The 21,546-nt window shown below is 47.7% G+C and overlaps 1 protein-coding gene across 1 annotated transcript in view; it reads right to left on the reverse strand.

Moving 5' to 3' along the window:
- LOC128721210 (solute carrier family 12 member 4) overlaps positions 1-13,711 on the reverse strand; it is a 55,357-nt gene extending 41,646 nt beyond the window's left edge. Inside the window, exon 1 of the mRNA XM_053814937.1 lies at positions 13,576-13,711. Coding sequence (XP_053670912.1) covers positions 13,576-13,711 — 136 coding nt within the window. The remainder of the gene's footprint in view (positions 1-13,575) is intronic.
- Between the last annotated feature and the right edge of the window lie 7,835 nt (positions 13,712-21,546).

The following is a 21,546-nucleotide window of genomic DNA, read 5'->3' on the forward strand; positions in this document are numbered from 1 at the left end:
CCCAAGGCAGCCTGCGAGCGGTCTTATCCGTACTACGCTTGCCCGCTGTGAGTCCGGTTCTACTCTTTGCTGTACGTTACGGTTCTACTGATGGTTCATTTTTCCACCCTCTTAAAGATCGCACGATCCGCAGCTCGGCTCGATGGCCGGCTCGGGGATGAGATGGTGGCGGAGTTGCCACTTGCCATCGCTTCGCATCCTCATCAGCATCCACTTGACCCATTATTTCGTGGGGGGAACGTGTTCAGAGAGAAAGTCACTGTTTGCCGCATTCAACTCGTGCCGTCTTGTTTCGTTTTTCGTTTTTAGTCGGTTTGTGGGAGCACTGATTTCTTTGCATTTCCTCGGTGCTCGAGTTGCTGCTTTCGATCGCTTTCTCACAGCTGCGAATGGATTGCGTTCCCCACCGAAACGTCTTTATTTCGATTGACAGAATGTACCACAATCTACATTTGTTGCAACAGTTCCCAACAGCTTTTTGCTAAACATTGCGTCGGAACCAATGTTTGTAATGCAAAGTTTCATAATTTCCATGCAAAGTGTTACGCATATTTCAATAAGACATAATAAAATTATGCTCAACATTTTCGTTAGACAGCCAACACAGTTGATTTAATTTCATTGTTGAAACATTGCATGTAGGAAAGACATCACTGTCTAATTAAGTACTAATTTCGTTATGAAAACTGCGCTTTTACCCCCGGAAAAGTGATTTGTCACCTGAATTTATGCGTTCAACCGCAACATAAAGGAACACCGCCCAATCATGAACCGCAAACGATTTGACTTTTACGCCAAACGATCCACCCATTAACCGTAGCCACCTGCGAACAGATTTGGGCAAATGACTTGTGAAAAGACTTGCCATAAATTAAGCACGCATGACATTGAACTTTCCGAACTTGCTCCCGATGATGGTGCCCAGGACGATGAACGTACACACAGCGAAAAAAGAAGCATTCCACCCGGTTTCGCTCGAGGGAACTTTATTTGTTCTTCGCTTTTCCGGTCGGTGGGACTTCGGTTGACAAACGGCAGCAAACAATGACCAAACACCGACAACGTTAGTGCCTGCTGTTGGCCTCAAACATCATGTTTCCCACCGTTCGTACCCCCAGCGGAGGGGATGGCAATCAATAAGCGGAAACATGATGAACGTTTGTTAGCTCTCCAAAACGACAAAACAAGAGAAAAAAAAACGAACGGTAAACATAAACTAAATATTTATTAACAATCCCCGTGGGGTGGTTTTCGGTCTACGTGAGAGCGCAAATACGTCCTATAAAAAAGGCTCCCCCGAGCGATTCGTACAACGACAGGCATTTTTTCTGCCGTGCGATATTTATGCTTCAACGAAGGAATATTATTGAGCAAACGTTGCCCCGGAACCAACTTTAACTTAATCTGGCCTAGGAAACGGTCGACCGGAGTGAACCACCAGGCGCCTCCATTTCACCGGGTCGAGGAAGCTTGTGCTTTTGCGTCCCCATCCAACGCGGCATTAGTGTAGCGCTTGTAATCTAGGCCAGGATGTGATTGTCGTTCGTATCGCTCTGTTGCAGAGTGCTTTTTCTTACTGAACCCAGTGAATCGTAAATAAGGACCGGGCCCATACTACCGAGCGTTACGAGAAGCAAGATCCTAAAGGGTCGCTTGAAATTACCAGCCTTTTCCAGCAACGCGGCTGGAGAGCGCTGAAGGGCCTGGAGTTTTATCGTGATCTGTAATGGTCGTGGTGTTGCCTATTCAGGCGGTCAAAATATATACCGAACAAAATGTATAATAAACTCCGGGCTGCATTCGTTGGTGCTTACTATCAGAAAATAGAATCCTTTCTAAATGGTCTGGCTTGGGGAAACACACGCTTCTGTTCCCCGAGGAAGCGAATGGCAGAGAAACAGGCAGCAAATATTATTCAAAAATTCCCAATCCAACAAAACTGGGAACGAAAGCGAAAGGAATCGCGATAAGGGATGCAAAATTTCATCTCAATCGATGCCGGGAAAAGAAAACTCCATCGCTCGTCCGTCTAATTGACGTGGAAAATCTCCGCATTATCTGCGCATCGGTAAATAATCGGTGACTACCACGCCCGAGTTCGAGACCCTTTCGTCTTTCAATCCCGAGGTATTAGGCATTCACGTTCCGGCGCTGTTTCAAACCAGCCGGTATCAATTGACAATATCTTTCGTTTCCAGTTTACCATCCACGACGGTGGAAAATCAGAGGCTGTTTCCGCAGACGGCATAATCTCGATTACCTCCTCCCGTCGACAGTGTCACCCAGATTAGGCGCACATTCGCTTATCGCTCATACCAATTAGGGCGACAGCTGGCAGGGCACGGAGGGGCGCATCGCAGCTCGCTGGGACATAAATCGGGGCAATATTTCATCGACCGAGCCGGTGCGATTGAACGGTGAGCCATCAGCGACCGGGTGGAAAGAGAATAAGCATTCCCACGGCGTGGTGAATGAAAGAATCGTGAGCCGGAAAAGTTTGTCGATTTTCCGACTTCTGGAAACGCCCTACCCGTGGAACGGCCTACGGTTAGAAGGAATTCAAATCAACGCAACTTCAACGGCCGGAAACTTTGCACTTGCCTGGCGGGGAATTTGAAGAACAGCAGCTCGAGTGCTCGAGCGCGATGGTTCACCGTACCGTAGCCATTCACCATTGCGACGTGGCATTGCGGAAAAGCGAACGTCGTCGCAACCAGACCGTCGCGGATCTCGCCCGCTGGGTGCGGCCAAAAAGTGGATACGCTCACCCAGTGGCTTTTCGAGCGTGGGTATAAAAATAACGTAACCGAATGCAAATACATTCAAACTCGCCGTTGCCCGGGGCCGGATACGACCATCGCTGTCGTCCGGTGCAGTTTGGGGTGTGGTTTAGCTTTTTGGCAACCCAAGGACACACGGACCCCATGGAAAGCTTCCGTTTCGGTTCCATCCTGGGTGACTTCCCGCAGAGCGGCACGAATTTCACCAGCCAAGAAGAAAATGATGAGCCAAAAAGGAGGGGTGCAAAAACTTGCCTCATTGACATCCACTCGGACGCTGTTGGGGGACAAGCGTTAACAACAACTTGCCTTGAATGGAAGCACAACTACTCCGTGCGGTTCGTTCCGTGGCTCAGTCGAGCGGACCCCCTCGGGCGAGCTTTTCTCAGCAAACTTTTATGCCACGCTCGTTGGAACGGGCACGTGGCCGTCTGGAGCTCCCGTGTGTGCTTTTGTGTGTTATTTTTTATTGCACTTTTCTCCCCAGGTATGGATCGTGAGGATCTCTCGCTTACTCGAAGGAGCTCTCACTCGAGGACGACCGAATATCGCTTTGGTCATATTGTAGCTTTTTTCCTCAGAATCGTTTGCTGCTCATATTTTATAAGCACACACACACACACACACCCGAACATTGTGTATTGGGGTCGCAATATTCATAAAGCCGCGTGCCTTGGAGAGCAATTTTATCAATATATCAAAACCATGCAAAATGGACCAAAAAATCTCAACCCATGCCCTCGTCCTGAAGCGCTCGTCTAGCTGAGGATTGGTTAGAATGGCAATAAGTTACGCGTACCGGCGGTTTTGATATCGAAAGTAATATCCATATCATATATTATCGTTTTATCGTATATGGGCGAATATTTTTGTTTCCTACGATTCTCTCGGCATCTCCAACGGATCACTAGTAACAAATTGCTACTGGAACATGGGACGGGGTGGTGAAGGAAAAATCACCTCACACAAACGCATACACACATACAAACACGGGTTTCTCGCAATCGAGCGATGTTGGTAATGTGAATGAATTTATCAGTTAAATCAAACCCTTTTTTTTTGCTCGAACGTAAAAGCCGTTGGGTGATCGTGAATATTTTAGCATAATGCCGCGCCAGCGTAAAATGGAGCCCGATCCTTTAGCGCGGACGGTGAGAAAAGTGCTTTTATCGCAACTTTTGCCGGTTGACTTGCGCTTTGACACAGATTTCAGTTGAAGCGGGACCGGGATTAATGCATAAAATATGCGCAACTCAAGATAGAGAGAGAAGTTTTCAACAAAGAAACGTAGATATTCGACGCGGCACCGATCGGCATCATGGCGTGGAGTATTTGGCTTATTTTAATGGACTAGTAATAAATTAAAGCTCATACAAACGACGCTTCGACGCGGTGTAACGAACGTTGTTTGAAATTATCAGAACCGGTGTCGGAAATGGAAGCGTTTCCTAGAATGATTTTCTTCGTTGCTTGTGCTGTGGGAAAGAATTAAATTTGGATGGAAGATGGAATTTTCTAATGAAATTCGCACCGATAGCGACATGAGTTTCGCATAACATTAGCCATTCCAAGACGCTTGCATCTGTTTCACATCGGATGTTTTTATGCCCCGCTCGGTGGAGATGTGCATGAGCAGAACGCTCGACAAGAAGCGGTGGCTCACGTGGTATCAATTTCCACCCAACCCACAGAAATGCAAGGGCCCGGAAGCTCAATCGTCCCGCGTCTGCTGGAAAGCCGCAGTATGTAAGCATAGTCCAGCCTGTCGACGGAAGCTGCAGAAGTGTAAATTAAAATTGAGTGTCTTCTGCTACGGCACCGCTTACAGCACACGCTCCGGCGGTGAGCTATTTTACAAATGTCAAGCCGCGTCCCGGAGTCGTCCTAATTCCGCGCGCTGCGAACACGGAACCCCGCGTGCGCCTCGGTCACGGTTGTGGATTACCGGAACGGCACGAATCGGCACTCATCTTGGCAAACCCGGTCACGCTGGCACCGGGCACATTATGCGAAACAAAGCATCCGGCCACTTCCGAACGGAAGACAAAGTTGTCACGTCCTCCATGCATGACAAATGCGCCACCGGAGCCTATCCGCGCGTGGTGACACCGGACGAATGGGATCAGCACGTGTAAGCCTCGGTGGAATCGGACTGGCAGTAAAGTGAACTGACGGCCATTTTATTTGGGTGCCGCTGGCGCACGATGGCTTGGCAGCACGAGCCACAAATCATTGCCCAATCATTCGGCTTTGATCGAAATCGGTTTCAAATTGGATGCTCCGTAGGTTCACGTTTGTTCGAGATGTAGAAATGCAGGAAATCGTAGAGTGATGGATGCTAGCGAATTTGTGATCCACAAATGTATGGCCCGTCAGTGACGATTTTGGCCTGAGAGCCTACCGTTTTGTACAGGAAACTATATTCCCCCTCGGAGCAGCTCCTTGAGCTCCCTTGGGCTGAATGTCATACGTAATCGATTGCGGGTTTAGGTCCAATCCCGTCCTTACCTGGAATTAGAAACGGAACGAGAAATAATTACGTGAGAATGCTTGTACAAACGAAGGGACACAAAAAAGCATAGCAAAAGGACAACTTTTAGCGTAAAACAAGCGAAGTTGCGCAAGGATAATTTACCGACTAATGACACTTTAGTACAAAACACCTTCCGGGAATGCTTTGGAATGGTACGGTTGGCTCAGTAAGGTTTGGCCAGCGTCCGAGCAAAAAAGCGGCCGTTCGACGAAAAGTACCTTTCATTAAAATAAATCCCCAGCAAAACGTTACCGCAATATTGTGCCACCGGGATGCAGACTCGCAGTGTCCTTTATTTCGCTGCCGACCACCGTGAGGACGATTACAGTGTCACCGGGATACCGGAGAGAAAAGAAGTCGTCAATATGACAGAAAAAAGGACGAACAAACCGGACCTTTGATCAGGGCCGTATTATATCTGTGCGGTGGTGCTGGTTACGACGGTGCCAGGGTTACGGTCGGTCCGATGATAATAATCATACTCTCTTCCATGAGCGCACCATGTGCATTTTGTACGCCTTGCGGTGCCAGTTTCACGGTACCAAGCACAGACACAACTGCTTCGATGCCGTATCCTTGGCTGGTGCACACGTGGTAGTCCATGGTGGCAGCGCGAGAGCAATATCATCAGCTACCACAAGGAGGAAGAATAGGTAGCTGGCAGCCATTTATCTTCTCTGCCGTGCCCAAAACCGGTGATGATTTTCGTTTAGCATTAGCATTTATTATTTGTCCTTCGACCAACGAGTTGGCAGTGCTATTGTGCTGCATCTCAGTACAGGTGCTGGCTGCCTGCAATGGTCAAAACCGCAAGCGGAACAAATGAAGTTACCCAAAACAGCATCTCATTAGAGGAAACTTTGTTTTAAGTACTAGCGTGGTTTACATCAATTTGAGGGTACATTCGTCCTTCGGATGGAAAGAGAATAGCACAGAAAAAAAATCAACAATGGAAAAGTATTGTAAGTATTGTATTAGTATCAGTTACCTCTCAATATTGATATTTTTTCCGATCAATAAATAATTCACTTTCGTTAAAATGTATTTTAGAGACACAAATATTTTCAAAACTATCATGTTGTACTTTTAAAAGCTTTTATGCAACGTAAAGCTTAAAATATTGACTCGATTAATAGTTTGTATAAGTATAAAGCTGCTCTTTCGATCGATTTTGAACCGGTTGGTAAAAGAAAGCTGCTCGTCTATTCGAACATAATGTTAATATATTTTCAAGGAGCAACAATATTTAAAACATCCTGCAGCCGGAACTATTCAATCCACTCGCATATAACAGTTGAGGCGGATATTTGAAGATGAAAGAAATTTTATCCTTCCTTCCTAACCAGGAGCACTCCCTTGTCCACCCAGCATAATGATGGACCATTTTCATAAGCCTGTCACCGCCGCGAAAGCAGCAGCTTCCGGCCAGCTTTAACCAACATTATTTTCCATTATTTTTTCCCATTCATTTCCGCCCATCCTTAAGTGCCCTTCATCGCAAACAGAGTGAGCTTTCGGAGGGAAAGGGAACGAGACAAAATACGCGCAACAAAAAAAGTGAAACGAAACAAAAAAGGGAGAGACTTCAGACAAGTGTCAAAAGCAGCATAAAATATTCAATTGGGCAAAAATGCTCGAAGTAGAGAAAGCACTCCGGTCGCTACCTCGGAGATGGAAGTTAGGGTTACGAATTGCGGGATCAACGGACGTGCGCGCAATGGTCACCGGGAAGCTGGGGATGGTTAATGATGGCCGCAAAAAGGGACATGTTCCGTACGCCCGGCGGGAGACCTTCAATTGTGGCCGAGGGTGGTTCCAAAATTCATCCACACAGAAGACGCCTCTTCCGCCATGGGGCCGGATGTCGGGCGGGCTTAAAGAAGCAAATGGGCCCTAAGGTTTCCGGTCGCTTTCGACGGCGGGATAAGTTCGTTTCGCAGTTTCATGTATAATTCAGGGCGATGAAATGAAAAAGCAAACTTATTTCCCTTCGCCCACATACACACATACACCAACGGACTCACGCATCCGCCAAAAAGCCTGATAACAATTGCAGGCGGCAGTAAATTTTTGGTTTCACTAGGGCGTCTCCTATCATATCCCGCCGGACGTTTCGAGGAACGTTTCGTTACGGGAAATCGATGGGCGAACCCCCGACGACCGGACGTCCTTCGAGGCAACCGAAATGTCCATAATCATATAAATTATTGGCAAAGTGGGCATCCGTGTCGCTGAATAATGATGCAAACGAACGTCTATGCGAAGGGCGGTGCACAAAAAATATGTTATTTCTCATCAGAACCATTGTTCGAGTGATCCCAAAAATGGTCGGCTTTTGGGTTTTGAATATATCGAACATTCATACTATAGTTAATTTGGTGAAACTCCTTGAAATGTTTTCATTAAATCTACGTGACATTCTGATGATGTGAAATACATTCAATTAAGTTAACTAACTTTACACCAAAGCGTTAAAATGCATATTTAAAGCAAACAGCGGCACGAATCGCTTGCAGTTTTAACAAACTTTCGTTACGATCATCGGGATTTTAGAAAATGACGCAGATAATGAATTTCCATCGAAAGACCGGATCCGGGCGGAAACACACCGTGAGCTTTGCGCAAACATAGGATTGTTTGTGAAGGATAAGCACCATCGCTGGCACCATTATCACCGCTCCAGTTCGCCTCATTTCTGGCTCGCGTTTGTTGGGAACGTTGAGCTTCCCAGCAATAGCAACGCACAGAACGGAAAAAAGCTAGCAAACTTAATTGAACGGTGTTTCTCACGCGGGGCCGGGCGTCACTGCTTTAAGGGGGAAGGAAAAACTCCCCGACTCGTGGAAGAGGAGAGAAAATATACTCGCTAGCGGCACGAACACGTTGGAGAGAAATGCGTGCCCTGCGTGGAAGCTTCGGGGCTGTAAATATCCATTTTTACTGGCATTCATAAATTCCGAAGCGCCGAAATCCGAGCGCAGGGTGAATATTTTTTTTTCTTTTTTGGCAAGGCTACTCTCCACTAAGGAAATCAGGGCACGCGGATGAATGTTTTTTTTATCTACCTTCCAGCAAGAGCCACAGTAATGAAAAAAAAAAATATAGTAAGTCTCGGTGAGCTGAAAAAAATCGGACGATGTTGCCAAATCGGCGAAACGAATTTAGGGCAGCGTGGAAAATGAAGAAAAACGAAACGTCCTTTTGAATCGAGGAGTAGTATGGAAATGTTAAATTTTTTACACCAACGCATTGGTTTGGCAATGCCTGCCATTATTTGCCGGTAAAGGTGTTACTTCTCGTGAATAATTGGATGCTTCCGGATATCGCGAGGTCAAACGGAATAAATAATTTTCCATGTGAAAATTCTCCATAAATTGAACCAAGTTGTATTACAAGAGCTAGCGCTTCGGTTGTAATGAGGAAGTAATAACCTTCATTTGCGAAGGGATGTCTGTTTCATTATTTAAATACTGCACTAATGTACGCCATTTTCATATTTAAGAGCGGCATTTGCGCGTTGAATTGAATTTTAACGAAGAAATGTTTATAAGCAGCTTCATAAACGAAAGAACACACAATATTCCATCTTTCGTCGCGCTCATTAGAATCAATTTGTGCACAACGTACAACGGTAATAATAAAGCACTCAGCACATGATGCATCAAGCGTTAGAAGATGAACTCAACATCGGACGTAACGAAGAAGCCATACTTTCGCCCAAGCACCTGATGCTGGAAGGAAAATTCCATTCGTCCGTCCGTAGCCGTACAGATAATGAAAATGTGTCTCGGAAAGGAGTCCTGTCTGCACGCCTCCGTAGGGACGGGCTCTTTCGGGGACTGGTTTCCTTTGTTATGCAATCTCGTCGCACATTCAGTAATGGTTTAAATGGTATTTTTTCCTGCTTTACCGGGCAAGATGTTTGTCGTGATGCAGTAAAGCGAGAAGAAAATTGGAAGCTACCCAGCGCAGAACAGTATCTTGCCAAAGCCAGCTGGGTTGCGATGTCCGTACATTTGAGCATTACCGTCTTGTATAACGTGTAGCTGTGTTCCAAACGGATCTCAAGCAGACCATGAAAACTGGAAATCTCGGTAGAACTTGTGCTCACTATATAAGCTCCATTAAGAGATAAAGAGCTTCAATATTCGAGGCTTAGAACACATTGTATGCAACGCATACTGTGAACCAACCAGCCACTAAAATTCTATTCCCCCAATTTTTATGAAATTAATTTACATTGGCCACCATCCACGAACTACGTGTATATTGCGTCAACACGTCAAACAAAACGTGATGTTCTTGAAGCATTTTTGTGTCGAGAAATACATCAAAAATTCTACTCTGGCGTAGGACACAACCAGATCATGTCCTCTTCTTGGCAAAGACAGTGAAGTCGTAAATTAGAATGAGTTGTGTTTGTACGTCCAATCGGTCAACACACCTCATAAAAAAACCGCGATATCTTTCGAGAGCTTCCCCCCACAAACAACTGTCCGTTTTAAACGACCAGTCAGTAATTGTTTTAATTATAGCTTTGCTTGAGAACTGATAGCTCACATGTTCATGCCGTTAAATTACACGCCGATGATCGACGGGAGCCTCAAGGCACGTGGCAAGCTGCCCTGAACATCGACCATATTTACTACCGCATTCCAATGGGAACCGCAACCGAGTCGAAATTTGATTAAAATTGAGTATTATGAGGAAGACTTTTGCGCTCTTTCCCTTAAGGGAACACAATCGTAGGAAGACAGCCAGCAAGTTTGGGAAATGAAGGCAAATATTTGAGAAGCACTCGAAATGGGATTATCATCATCGGAATGCAATTTGGTGTGGAAATCATTTTCGACTTCGGAGAAAAGCATTTGCCCTTCTACACCCACGAGGACGGGTGCTGGTGAAAACTTCAAGCATTCGTGTAATCGTTTGGGCAAACTTTCCCCAAGCTTCCAGTGGGCCCCAATTAGTGTCGATCGATCATTGCAAAGCCGCTCGAATCGGTTATGAAAATTGATGATGGCTTCGGGGAGTGCGAAATGGTTTGGTTGTTAATTAACAAACGCCAAAACATACAATCAAACATGACGCGCGCGTACGCCCCTTCGATTGGCAAACCGGCATCGATTTACAACGAGATCGGGATGGAGAAATTAATTATTTTTTAATGACTGCGCGGGTGGCAAAAAATCCCTCGCGGCTGCCGCACGTTGTGGGTGATCTTTTCCTTGGCTTGTTTACATCTCCTTAGTAGGCGCCCGCGAGAACCGGTTCCGGTGCGACGGACGAACCTGGTGCGCCCGAGCAGTTGATGTGCTGGTCATTCGAAAGGGAAAAAAGGACGCTATTTATAGCTGCCACCTTCCTGCTGACGCAATCAAACCGTGCGCGGTCAGAAGTGATCGGGTGGCAGCTTCGAGCATTGCTTCCTGCCCGAGGCGATGGGGACGAGATTTATTCAATTATTTGTGTTTACATTAGCATGAAACCCTCCCAGAGCCGCTTCCTAGTCAAGAAAAAGCGGCTGCAGGGAACAACAGGAGAGAGAGAAAAAAAAACAAAACAAACAGCAAATCTGGACTCGATATACTCGCACTCGGCTTGGGTGTAATGTGAAACTCGCGTTCCTTGACCGCGTGGGAAGACCTTGCGGATGGAAATCAAACATTCGCCCCGCCGTACGAAACGAGGATTCGATTCTGTTGTTGGTCGAGCCGCGGCTCGAATGTCGCCAACAGTCACGTAATCTATTTGTTGCCCCACGGAGGGATAACCTCCTTCGCACGAGCTGAGAATCCTTTCGTTGCGCCATTTCGAATCCTGCTGGAGCTCAAAGCCGGGTTGTGGAACGAAAGTGAAATTCCTACCCACCGCTAAGGAAATGGAAAGCCGAACTGGTAACAAAGGCATCCGTGACATTGCAGTGCCTTCGGGGCCTCGAAAAAGGGGCAATCTCCAATACAACACGCTTCGAAGAAGTCATTCCAGCGTCGATTGATATCCGTTTGAAGTTCGCTAAAGCGCATTGATAGCCAGCTTCTAGAAAGGGAGAGCGAGTGTGCGAGGAAAAAAAGAGCCTCTCTCATTCCCAACCGGATGCTGTAATAGGCTTTCCGAGGAGGAGCAACGAGCCGGTGTGAAATGGTAGCGCCTTGCGGCGTGTCGCTTGTCGGAAGTTGTTACACGGTGCGAAAAGGTTAACCGATTTCATCCCGGGTCGCAGCGGAAATTCGACATTCGGACCGAGAAGGCAAATAATCTTGGATATTTGCGCGCAAGGCCACTTGAAGGTCGGGTCGGGTCCTGATATGCAAAATGTTGCTCGAGCCTTCTGGGGATGGGAACTGGTTTCTTTATGGTTTCGTGCTTTTTTTACTCTCCACACCCCATTTCAAAGCCCAAGCAGGGCCGTGTGATTTGGGATTATTTTTCCCCAAGACGTTTCAAGGCTTTTCGGGATATGTGCGTGTGGGCGTTGTTGTAAAGGAAAGGATTTATATTTGTGAATCGTATTTGTGTGTTGTTGGCTCCAAATCGATAAACTAATAGTCATGAGATTGATTTTCATGTAGACTTTTTCTTATCTAATCAAATTTCACATCATTCACAGGAACTCGTAAGACAATATGCGTGTGAATCTGCTCACACCCTATATCAAACAACAAACAAGAAAGCTGAAGTATTGCAGAAAAGATAATCGAATTATGTAGCAAAAATAGAAATTGTTTTTAAGCTGAGCTTGCTCTGGCAAAATCTCAGCGATATCGAAGAGAATATAAATAGCAGACGTTAAGATGCTATCGGCACTTGAATTGTTGTCGGAAATCGTCGGAATTATACCCATAAAGTCGTCCTTAGAATTGGCACTTGAACGGATATCATTTTCCGGAACCAACAACACTGCTGCCGTGTATGCTAGTCTCTTATCGAATATCCTGCACCGGGAAATACAGAATCAAAGTTTTCACATTATCTCCAACCAGCTTATCCAGCTGCGAAGCTGTATCGCCCAGACAAGCAGATCGATTAAAAGTTTTACGCCCCTGCAAGCTGCACCACCAGCGAGCCGTCGTTTCCACGATTACAGCGCGATTACACAAAACCGGGAAAAGTTACACGACATTTCCATCTCGTCGATTTCGAACGACGCTGCCAATCACAAAACCGCCTCACGATAAACCGATCGGAGCCACAAAAGCCACCAGTTTTCTTTCTTTACCCCCTTCCGAGACGTAAGCCTGTGACCAGCGGAGTGTGGCAAGGCGAAAGGGTGAATGGGAAGGGTGGGTTAGGGGGGGTGGGATGGAGAAATTTTCCTCTATTACGAGCATCATTACTTAACGGGGCCGGAAGACCCACTACCGGCCGGGTCCATGAACGGTAAGAAACGGCTCGACACCAACGGGACAGTTTCCGGTGAAAAGCGCTTTCATATTTTCCCACCCAACACCCACGGCGAGTGACCTGTCACCCAAGGCGAGTGTGTATGTGTGTCAATCATGGTGTTAATTTTCCGGTTCGTCGAATTGCAAGCGGCGTGCCGATAGCGGCTAGGGACTCGTGTTTTCCCGGAAAAGCTCCAGCGCCTCGAGCTGCGAGTGACGCGAATACAGTGAAATTGAAACCAACTCGTCGGTGCAGCTCTGCGATGCTGTGGAAGATGCGCTGCAGTGGAAGTGGCGATAAGAGCTGAATATGGTTGATATGAATTATTTAAACATGGTTTCGAATGGAAGGAGATGATAACCGATATTTGCGGTGAGCCACGTGCCGGGGACGAGTCGAAGCTGTTTGTCTTCGTGGGGCGTTTTGTGGTAAAAGTTAAGCGTTGGTGCTTGTTCAAACTTCGATAAGACATTCAATTGGGGCCGTTTGTTTAATAACCATTCAATTTTAACTTCATGTCAGGCCATACGAACGATGGGAACGGAAATGATGCGACGATATTACAGTGAAATCGTTTGACACCGGTAAGAAAAAAATCACTTTCGAGGTTGCCAGTTTTCACATCCTTATTCGAGCTTTCGCCTACTTTGTGAAATATTTTTTCCTAACTTTGCATTTTTATATATTTAATCAATGTATCTACGAAATAATTACGATGCTTGTGACAAAACTTGTATTATAACGAAGAAGACAAGAACACTGTCTACCGTTTTGATAACACACCAACATCTGTCTAATGAAATGCATACATTTTCTCAGGTGCTCTAAAGGCTTATTAGAACAAATCCTGCCACAAACCGCAAAAACGCTTGTTACCTTTTCCGGCAGCCTTGTTCGGTGACGCTCCCTTGCTGCCAGAGTTCTTCTGCTGCGGGGCCGGACTGGCCGTTTTGCTGGCCGCCTTCTCGACGTCACCCCCAGCGGCCGGAGTTTTGTCGCAGTCCTCCGCCATGTTGCTTGCTGCACTCTTCACACCCACTTTTTCCTTCTTTTTGTCACCCGTTTCCACAAGGGATTCTCTGGCGCAGTCCCTTTCACTGTGCGTTCACTATGCGAAATCCGCAATCCGCGAGGATGCGTTCGTATTCTTTGCACCTTTACAATACAGCGTTAGCGTTCACTGAACATAAGAAAGATACAGATTCGTTAATCATTCACGACGCAGAACGTAGCTATGAAACAAGTATTCAAACACTCCTGAGCTGTTTATGTCCGTGTAGAACGGTTGCGTTGGATCATCAAACGATCAGTTTACAGTTAATTTAAATTTTTCCTAACAACTTCACAATGACATTGATTGTATATGATAATCGATCCGAACGGGAATACACTGTTCAATGTCACTATTTGTACGATGCCACCTCAACGTACCATTCGTTGCAGCAACTATCGTTCTATTGCTCCCCCAGGATAGTAAAAATAAAAAGCCACAGAGTCGCCGCGATCGGGAGTGAACTGACCGTTGCCCCTTTCGACGATGGGAACGATCTATTGCAAATCGCGACCGACGAAATCTACGATCCGCACGCCAGTGACCGCGAAAAACAAGATCATCTACGAGCGGGGAGATTTGCGATCGTTTTTACATGAATATTGCTTCTTCGGCTTCTTCTCGAGCCGCTCGAGACAGTCCGAGAGCGGGAGCGTAATGTTTATCGCCTTCTCAACCCCGCAAAACACGATCGTGAAAACTTGACCCTCACCTGTTTTCCAACATTCAAAATAGACATGTCTGCGTGCCATTACTTCAACCGAACCGTACAGGGCCGCTTTTCATCCGGACGAGATCAGCCCTGCTAGTGAGGGAGAGAGTGAGAGCGAGTCGACCGATGAGCTGACCAAACGCTTCGCGATTCCGTGCGGATAGCAGCACGCGAATGATTAGCGTGTGTCGTGTCGGTGCCATTGCTCCAAGCGGTGGTTTGAAAATCATAAAAATAATACACGTCCCAACGGTTCGACGGTTCGAAGGGATGCCAAAAATTTGCTCTCCCAAATCAAAGACCCTTGTCCCTGGGTGTACAAATTTCTGTGCTGAAAAATTGAATTTTTTTCACCACGCCCAGCGGAACAAATTTCAATTTCATTTCACACAACCGACCCGCGGGTTTCGATCGCGGAAGGTTCTTGGTGTGCCAAAATTTCAGAAATCCACTAAACCGGAGCCCCAGGATCTGCCCCGTCAGAATGCGATCTGGGATGGTTGTTCGGTTAGCGCGATTGTTACGCTATTTGTGTGCGCAGTTTTTCCCCCACGGCTAAGGACGACCTGGTGCCGAAACCAGCGCTCCCGATGATGGATGATGGCAGGACGACAAAAGGGTTGTTGTGTGGCTGAGCGTAGAATATTTCTGCCAAATCAAAAGCAAAAGCAAAATGGAGCAAAAGGACGCGACTTTGCGCACATACGCCAGCTCGCAACCCGCATCGTGATCTGCGGGATTTATGGCTTCGAGGGATTTTAGCTCAATTTACCACAACGTTCGAGGCGACATCGGTCGAGGAACGGTGTGTGTGTGTGTGTGTGTGTGTGTGTGTGTGCTCCCATGAGAGATTTATTTATTTATTTGTTTGCTCATTTATTTATTTATTTACTTTCGCATTTATTTACCCTGCGCGGCCCAGCAGCGAGTGGCGAAAATTCAACCATCGCTGAACACCCTATTTACTCGGTGGGCTGCTAAAAACGGGCGCTCCAGGGACAAGTTCTACGCGCGTGATGCTTTAGTTTTCCCACCATGCTCGAGCGAAACTTTTCCGTGGGGGACAATTCGCCGGGTGAACAGCGGCAATGAGGAACGATGTGAGCGTTTTCCACTGGCCAGAGGCACCGGCAACGCGAACGTGAATTAACCCCAGTCACACAGCGAAATGAGAGGGAATTCCGAGGAACCGTCGTCAGTGAAGCATCCCAGCGGAGGTTCCACTGTGCGGATCAAAATTATCGGATCGGATTTTCCTGCCCTCCTCGGCCACTCGGAACGACGCAGGTACAAACTTCCGACCCAGCAAGGGATGAAGTGTGAAAACTAGTTCCACGCGCCACGCCAACCTGATAAGGAAGACGTGACCTTTACCTGTCCTCTAGGCATCATCGGATTACAACTTCGACGACCTGTCCCCTGTGTAGTGCCACTTGCCGGAACTTCGTTTTCCCTGCACAGAGAGATTTCTCCACGAGCCAAACTCTTCAATAAATACACGCAACGGTGGAACCGACGACCCGCAAGCTGGTTGAAAAAACTCGTCCCATTTCCAGGCCAAAAGCAGAAGCGCCGCAGAAACGCGTAACTATTTACAAAACAGCCAAACGACACACTTGACAGCGCTATGGCACTCGTGCGAATTATTAAGTACGAGCGATGGGAAACTCGTTCGCGCACTCGAGGAAAATCTTCAACTAAATCACTTTTACCACCCACCGGTGTGGTGGGTGAAGACCCATTCGCACTTCGAGGTGGGCGCTTTGTGAAATTTGTAATCAAATTGACACCTGGCCTGAGCTCGCGATGCTGCGGTACGGACTACTGGAAACTCCGAGCACCGTGACAGAGCACTCGTGGGCCGCCGAATGCCAGCTCCGTAGCAGGGGTTTTTTTTATCGAAGGTGAAGGTGAAGCGCAAAAATACAGATCGATCTCGAATCGCATCTACATAAACGCGCAGCATACGCGACGACCATCGAGCGTGTGAAAGCGGCTCCCACCACTAGAGAACTTGAGGCCTTTGAGGGCCCGAGATGGTGGTGATTTCTCTCACTCATCGCTGTGATCTCGAGGTTTTGTCATTTACTTCTGGGTTCGATCTCGCAGCCCGTGGCTACCACATGCCAACGCTACTAGCTTGACAATGCGTTTTCCCACGAGCGAGCAAGCGTGTTTATGTGCTCGAAGGGCGCGGAACGACATAAGACAGAATGAACAAGAAAACAGTCACGAAAAAGCTCCCTTCCTTGTTTGTGTAGGGCGGTGATTTATGGCGCATCACTCGAGCACCCCCAACGGAATGGAGTCTTCTTGACTTCGACTTCGATCTTGTCGCAGATTGCTCCGCGCATTTTCCAACAAGGCTGGGCCTCGTTTCGAGCGTTTCAATTATTAGTGCGCAAATATTGAAACACCGGGCATTTTGGAAGCTTTTGTTCGCTGGTCGTTGCTCGCTCCCGAAACGGCGCAAATCGAAACTCATTAAAATGAGAATTAAAACCGCCGTCAGGTATGAAAGGCATCGCCTGCTATCTGCTGACAACGAATCGGCTAAAGACGGAAACGGGTGGATCATATTTTATTTCTTCTGCTCATTTGCCCGCTGGGATTACGTCCGTTTTATTTTAGCAGTAGTTAGGTGGAAAAGTATTTGTCGACTCGTCCCGGAAAAGAAAAGCCCCGGGATTTAGTGTGTCTGCTGGGTTGGTTTTCTTTCGCATCCAGCCTGCTTGCTGTGGTATCAAAAAGACAGTCAGTTCTTCGCACGCGATATGAAACAATTGCGCGATGAACGTTTTCAGTAAGACGGATTTTTCATTCCCACCAGCGAGTGGAGCAGTCGGCGATCGGCTTAAGTTTTCCGCACGCTTCTACTCGACGATGCATTTCGTGTCGCGTCGTTTTTAATTTTCCTCTCGTCCTAGGGCTGGAAATTTCATTTCCGTTTTCGAAGGCAGCGCGCGTTCGTGCAATGCAAATAGGAAACGCTCCTTCGCCCTTCACATCCATTGACCCGTTTTCGGCGGCCGGATGCCCAAACTCGGACCGGCAAAGTTATGGCTTTGAAAGTTTAATTTTTTCTTCTCCACTCGCACACAAACACAAACCGGCACACGGGTGAACGGGAAACACGGGAAAAAGGGAGAACCAAAATGCCCACGTGCGAAGCGAATGGAAACTTTTTGCTGATCTTGCATTCGGCGATGGGGGAGAAACTTTTGGCAAAGCAATTTCGAGTAGGTCTATTTTGACACCGCACCGTATTCCGGAGCCAACGTCGTCGTCATATTGCAGACCTGGCCAGCCGTGGGACGTGAGTTGTGTGAGTAATTAAATTAATGTGATCCAGCAAGCTCGTCAAACCTCGTGCGACGTGTGGAAAAATCGTCTAAGCAGAGGACAAGTTGCGGCAGGTTAAGAGCTCGTGCATGAAGGATGTTAGGTAGAAGGGCCGATTCCTTTTCAAGCACACCAGCTCATGTTCCAGCGCTGCAAATTAACCTCATTTCGCGCAGCGCGAATAATAATGCCGATGGGTTGTAGGATTTTCGGTAAATGTTTTACGCGAACCGAACGTAAAAGACCCCGTAGTGCCCTTCGAAGGCCATTCGCTGGCTTCTTCGCGCTACTAAAAAGCCATTCCGAAGAAATAAAAGTTTCTTAATTGGTCTCCGGCCCAGCTCGTCCCCGTCTGCAGGAATAATAAGAATTGACCGCGAAAGTTGTCCCCCGAAACGGTGCCGCCACGCCAAATTCCACCGGTCAGCTTGACGTGGAAAATGCTAGAGGTGCTCGGCTACCGAGCGAACTTGTTTTTGTGCTTTTCTTTTTGTTCCTTTCCAAAAGAATAAAAGATAACCTCCACCGTCCTCAGGAAGGCGGTGAGCATTCCAAGAGTGGATGCCATTTCTCCGGGCCACATGAAATACCACCAATGGTAGCACTCGGTTCGTTTTATGGCTCCTCGGTTTGGGAGGAAATTATCCGCCATTACTTTGATGGCCGTATTAAACCGGAAGCGGTAGTGAGCAATAAAATGGATCCCGGCCAGGCACTGGGCGTCTCGCGTACGGCCCCAAACACACTTTCCCGGGCGAGATAAACCTACCGAGCAAAACCCTTTCACGCGACGATCCTCGAACCGAGCCGGGCACATTAAAAAACTAGCTGCAATGATGAGGGGCACTTGCAAATATCTCATAACCAGCGTATGTCGGATGCTCGATGGCCTCGATAAATGTTTAAGCAACTGTCTTGTGTAGTTATGACATGGCTTGGTAAGAGCTTGGGATGGATACGAGAACCATACCAGTATGTTTAAGCCAAAAGCAACACACGAAGAGCGCGATTCGCTAGTCTAAACGCGCCTCGCGCTGACTTCCGTACAGCTGACCAAATTCATTATACAAATAGAGCGCCTGCTGCTTTCAGGCACGCGGTTTTCGAGCCTAATCGGATTGCTGCAAGGACTCGAACAACAATGCCACCCGTGCCGGGGTTGTTCTGTCGCGGTTCTGCCCTATCGAGAACCGGGTGAAACCCCAGCAAAGGCAATCATTTACGGTGACGGTAAGTACGGTCCCGGTGTCACCGGCTGTCAATTAATGGCTGATGACCGAACGCCGGGTTTGGGCCTCGTTCCGGTCGCTCGTTGTGGCCTAGTTCTCGGTAGGCCGTTCCGGTAGGTGGGAAAGAACCTTCCCCAGAGGAGGGTTATATTACGCAATGTTTTGTGGGCAGTTGTACGGTCCGGTGAGATAGCTCACGGGTCTTCACCCTACATGGCTCCCCGAGATAGTCCTAACGATGTCGACTTTCGCAACCAGCGGCAATGTGGAAAAAAGGCAGACTCTGCGGTGCTTGGGTTCGGACCGGAACAGCTCCTGAGCACCGCGTGCAGGCACCGGAAGGAATCCCCACCAACCAACCAAGGGCTGGGGCAACGAGCCATGGATTGTGCACGTGTTGCGGGAACCGCCACTCGCCGGGGTGGGATTATCGGCAAGCGGAGGCATTGTGCAACGACCCAGTTTTGCAGGCCATTCGCGCACTAGGTTGTGTAGACTAGGAGCGAGCTAATCGTCCAGGGTCGGTCGGTGGATCGGAAAGTCAAGAACGGAAACGCTAGCCCAACTAGGATTGGCTGAGCGGTTGGGGTTGAAAAGGAAATGGCCGACAATCGGTGAATCGGTGCAGCGGAGCATCTGGAGCCTTGCAATCATTTTTGTTTGCGAATCGTAAAGCCCTGGAAAGAAGGGCTTGCGAGAGCGATATCAGCAGAATATTTAGGCAAACATGGAGTAACACTTGATGTGCTGGCAGCTACTCTCAGAATTGTTTGAGCAGTAGGCACAAACTGCTGTGAAATAGATATTTGATGTAGATTTTTATTACATCCATCGATTTCGAAACAAAACTGGATACATCATTAAAGTGGGATTTAAAAGCAAGTGAAAGTGGTCAGCAATACGAGCATAGTTTAAAGCAACACACTTTCAAATGAAAATGCATGAAAAGTCGATGAAAATATCACTAAAAATACACTCAACCCATATGCATCCCACTGCCAATGGCGTTCGATAAAAATACTGCTTCATGTTGCCTTGAAAAAGAGCCACCCTTCGGTTGGGGCTTAAATTCCTTCCAAGAATTTCCCACCGGTGGATAACTTCGCACATAAAGATTCTAATGTTACGCTCCTAACTGCGACGCACTCTCTCAACCACCTAATGATATTGTTAAGGGCACATTATTTTTAACCTCCAGATTGGGAGCAAACTCACGTCCTCAGGTGCCTGCGTGCTATAAAACCGTGCACCTCACGCGCACGCCGAGTAGGGCAGGGCACTAACCTTAAAAAGCACCAACTAATACGTTCATTAACTGTCCACCATGCCACCTCCCCGGCAAAGAAACGCTCCTTGGGCATGCAAATTAGTTTTCCATTTTCGGCGCGCTGCAAACGAGTAGATTGGGGTGGAACCCGTGCGGCCAATTGCCAGCCGTGCGACATTTGCGCCCAGTTCTGGGGGTGCCGTTTTCCTAAGAGCTTTTCCTGATACCACTCACGATAGGGAGAGAGAGAGAGAGAGAAAGAGTGCGTGTGAGAAGCGATTTTATCGTTCCAGGCGCTGCCCAAAAACGGTCGAACGCGTGAAACCGGGATCGGAAAATGGTTCCACTTTTCCTCGTTTTTCCCGGACAGGATTAGATTTGTCGGAATGGTACCGCACACCTCACGCGCGCTAATAGAGTGTGCGTGACTCGCTTGGTGGTGAGTGAGTGGCAGAAATTTATTGGTATCCACTATTTGTAAAACAACCGACTCATTCTTACGAGGTCGATTCCATCCCCGCACACTGGTTACGATCGCGGAAAGCGAAACGCAAGCAAAACGCGGTTGAGAAAAACAACACCCTTTCGGGACCCTCCACTTTTTCTTCCACCATCTTCGTGGGTGATTATGTAAATCCAGTGCCACCCGCTCCCGATTGCGGAACGACGAATGCCAAAAGCTGACGGGAAAATTCGCCGGAATCATGGCCGGGTTCTGGTTCGTCGCACCCAGCGGATGGGGATTGTTCCAGGCACATCATCTGGGCATAATCCCGGGCTGCTGTCGATGGCGGAAAAACAAAGTGTTGATAGACGATTTTTCCAACGCAACGCCGGTGGGATGACGAAAACAAAAAGAACAGCCTTCAGCTCAAACATTTCCGGGATTCTCAGGGCTTTCTCTCACGAGCAGGTGTGCGCTGGGAACGCCACGATGGGGGTTGTTTTATTTTTGGACCGAGTTCAAAACCGATTTCCGATGAATCTGCCGACGGGCTTGATGATGCTCGGTGAGGGTGTTCGAAAATGGACTGTACGAATGGATAGTTTTTCCCTCCTGCCGTTGTTCGCTTTCGGAAGAAATGCCCGAGAGCCACGCTTGGAAGTTGGGTCAGGGAGCTGATGAAAGCAATTGCCATCGCAATAATGGTCGACGGCATTCGGTTTCCGTTCCGGTTCTGTGGACTTGCGGAAATGAAAATTCGACAAATTCGATTAAACCGGGCCGAGTTGCGAGGCTGCCAAC

The sequence above is a fragment of the Anopheles nili genome, chromosome 2, assembly GCF_943737925.1.
Source record: "Anopheles nili chromosome 2, idAnoNiliSN_F5_01, whole genome shotgun sequence".
Lineage (NCBI taxonomy): Eukaryota > Metazoa > Arthropoda > Insecta > Diptera > Culicidae > Anopheles > Anopheles nili.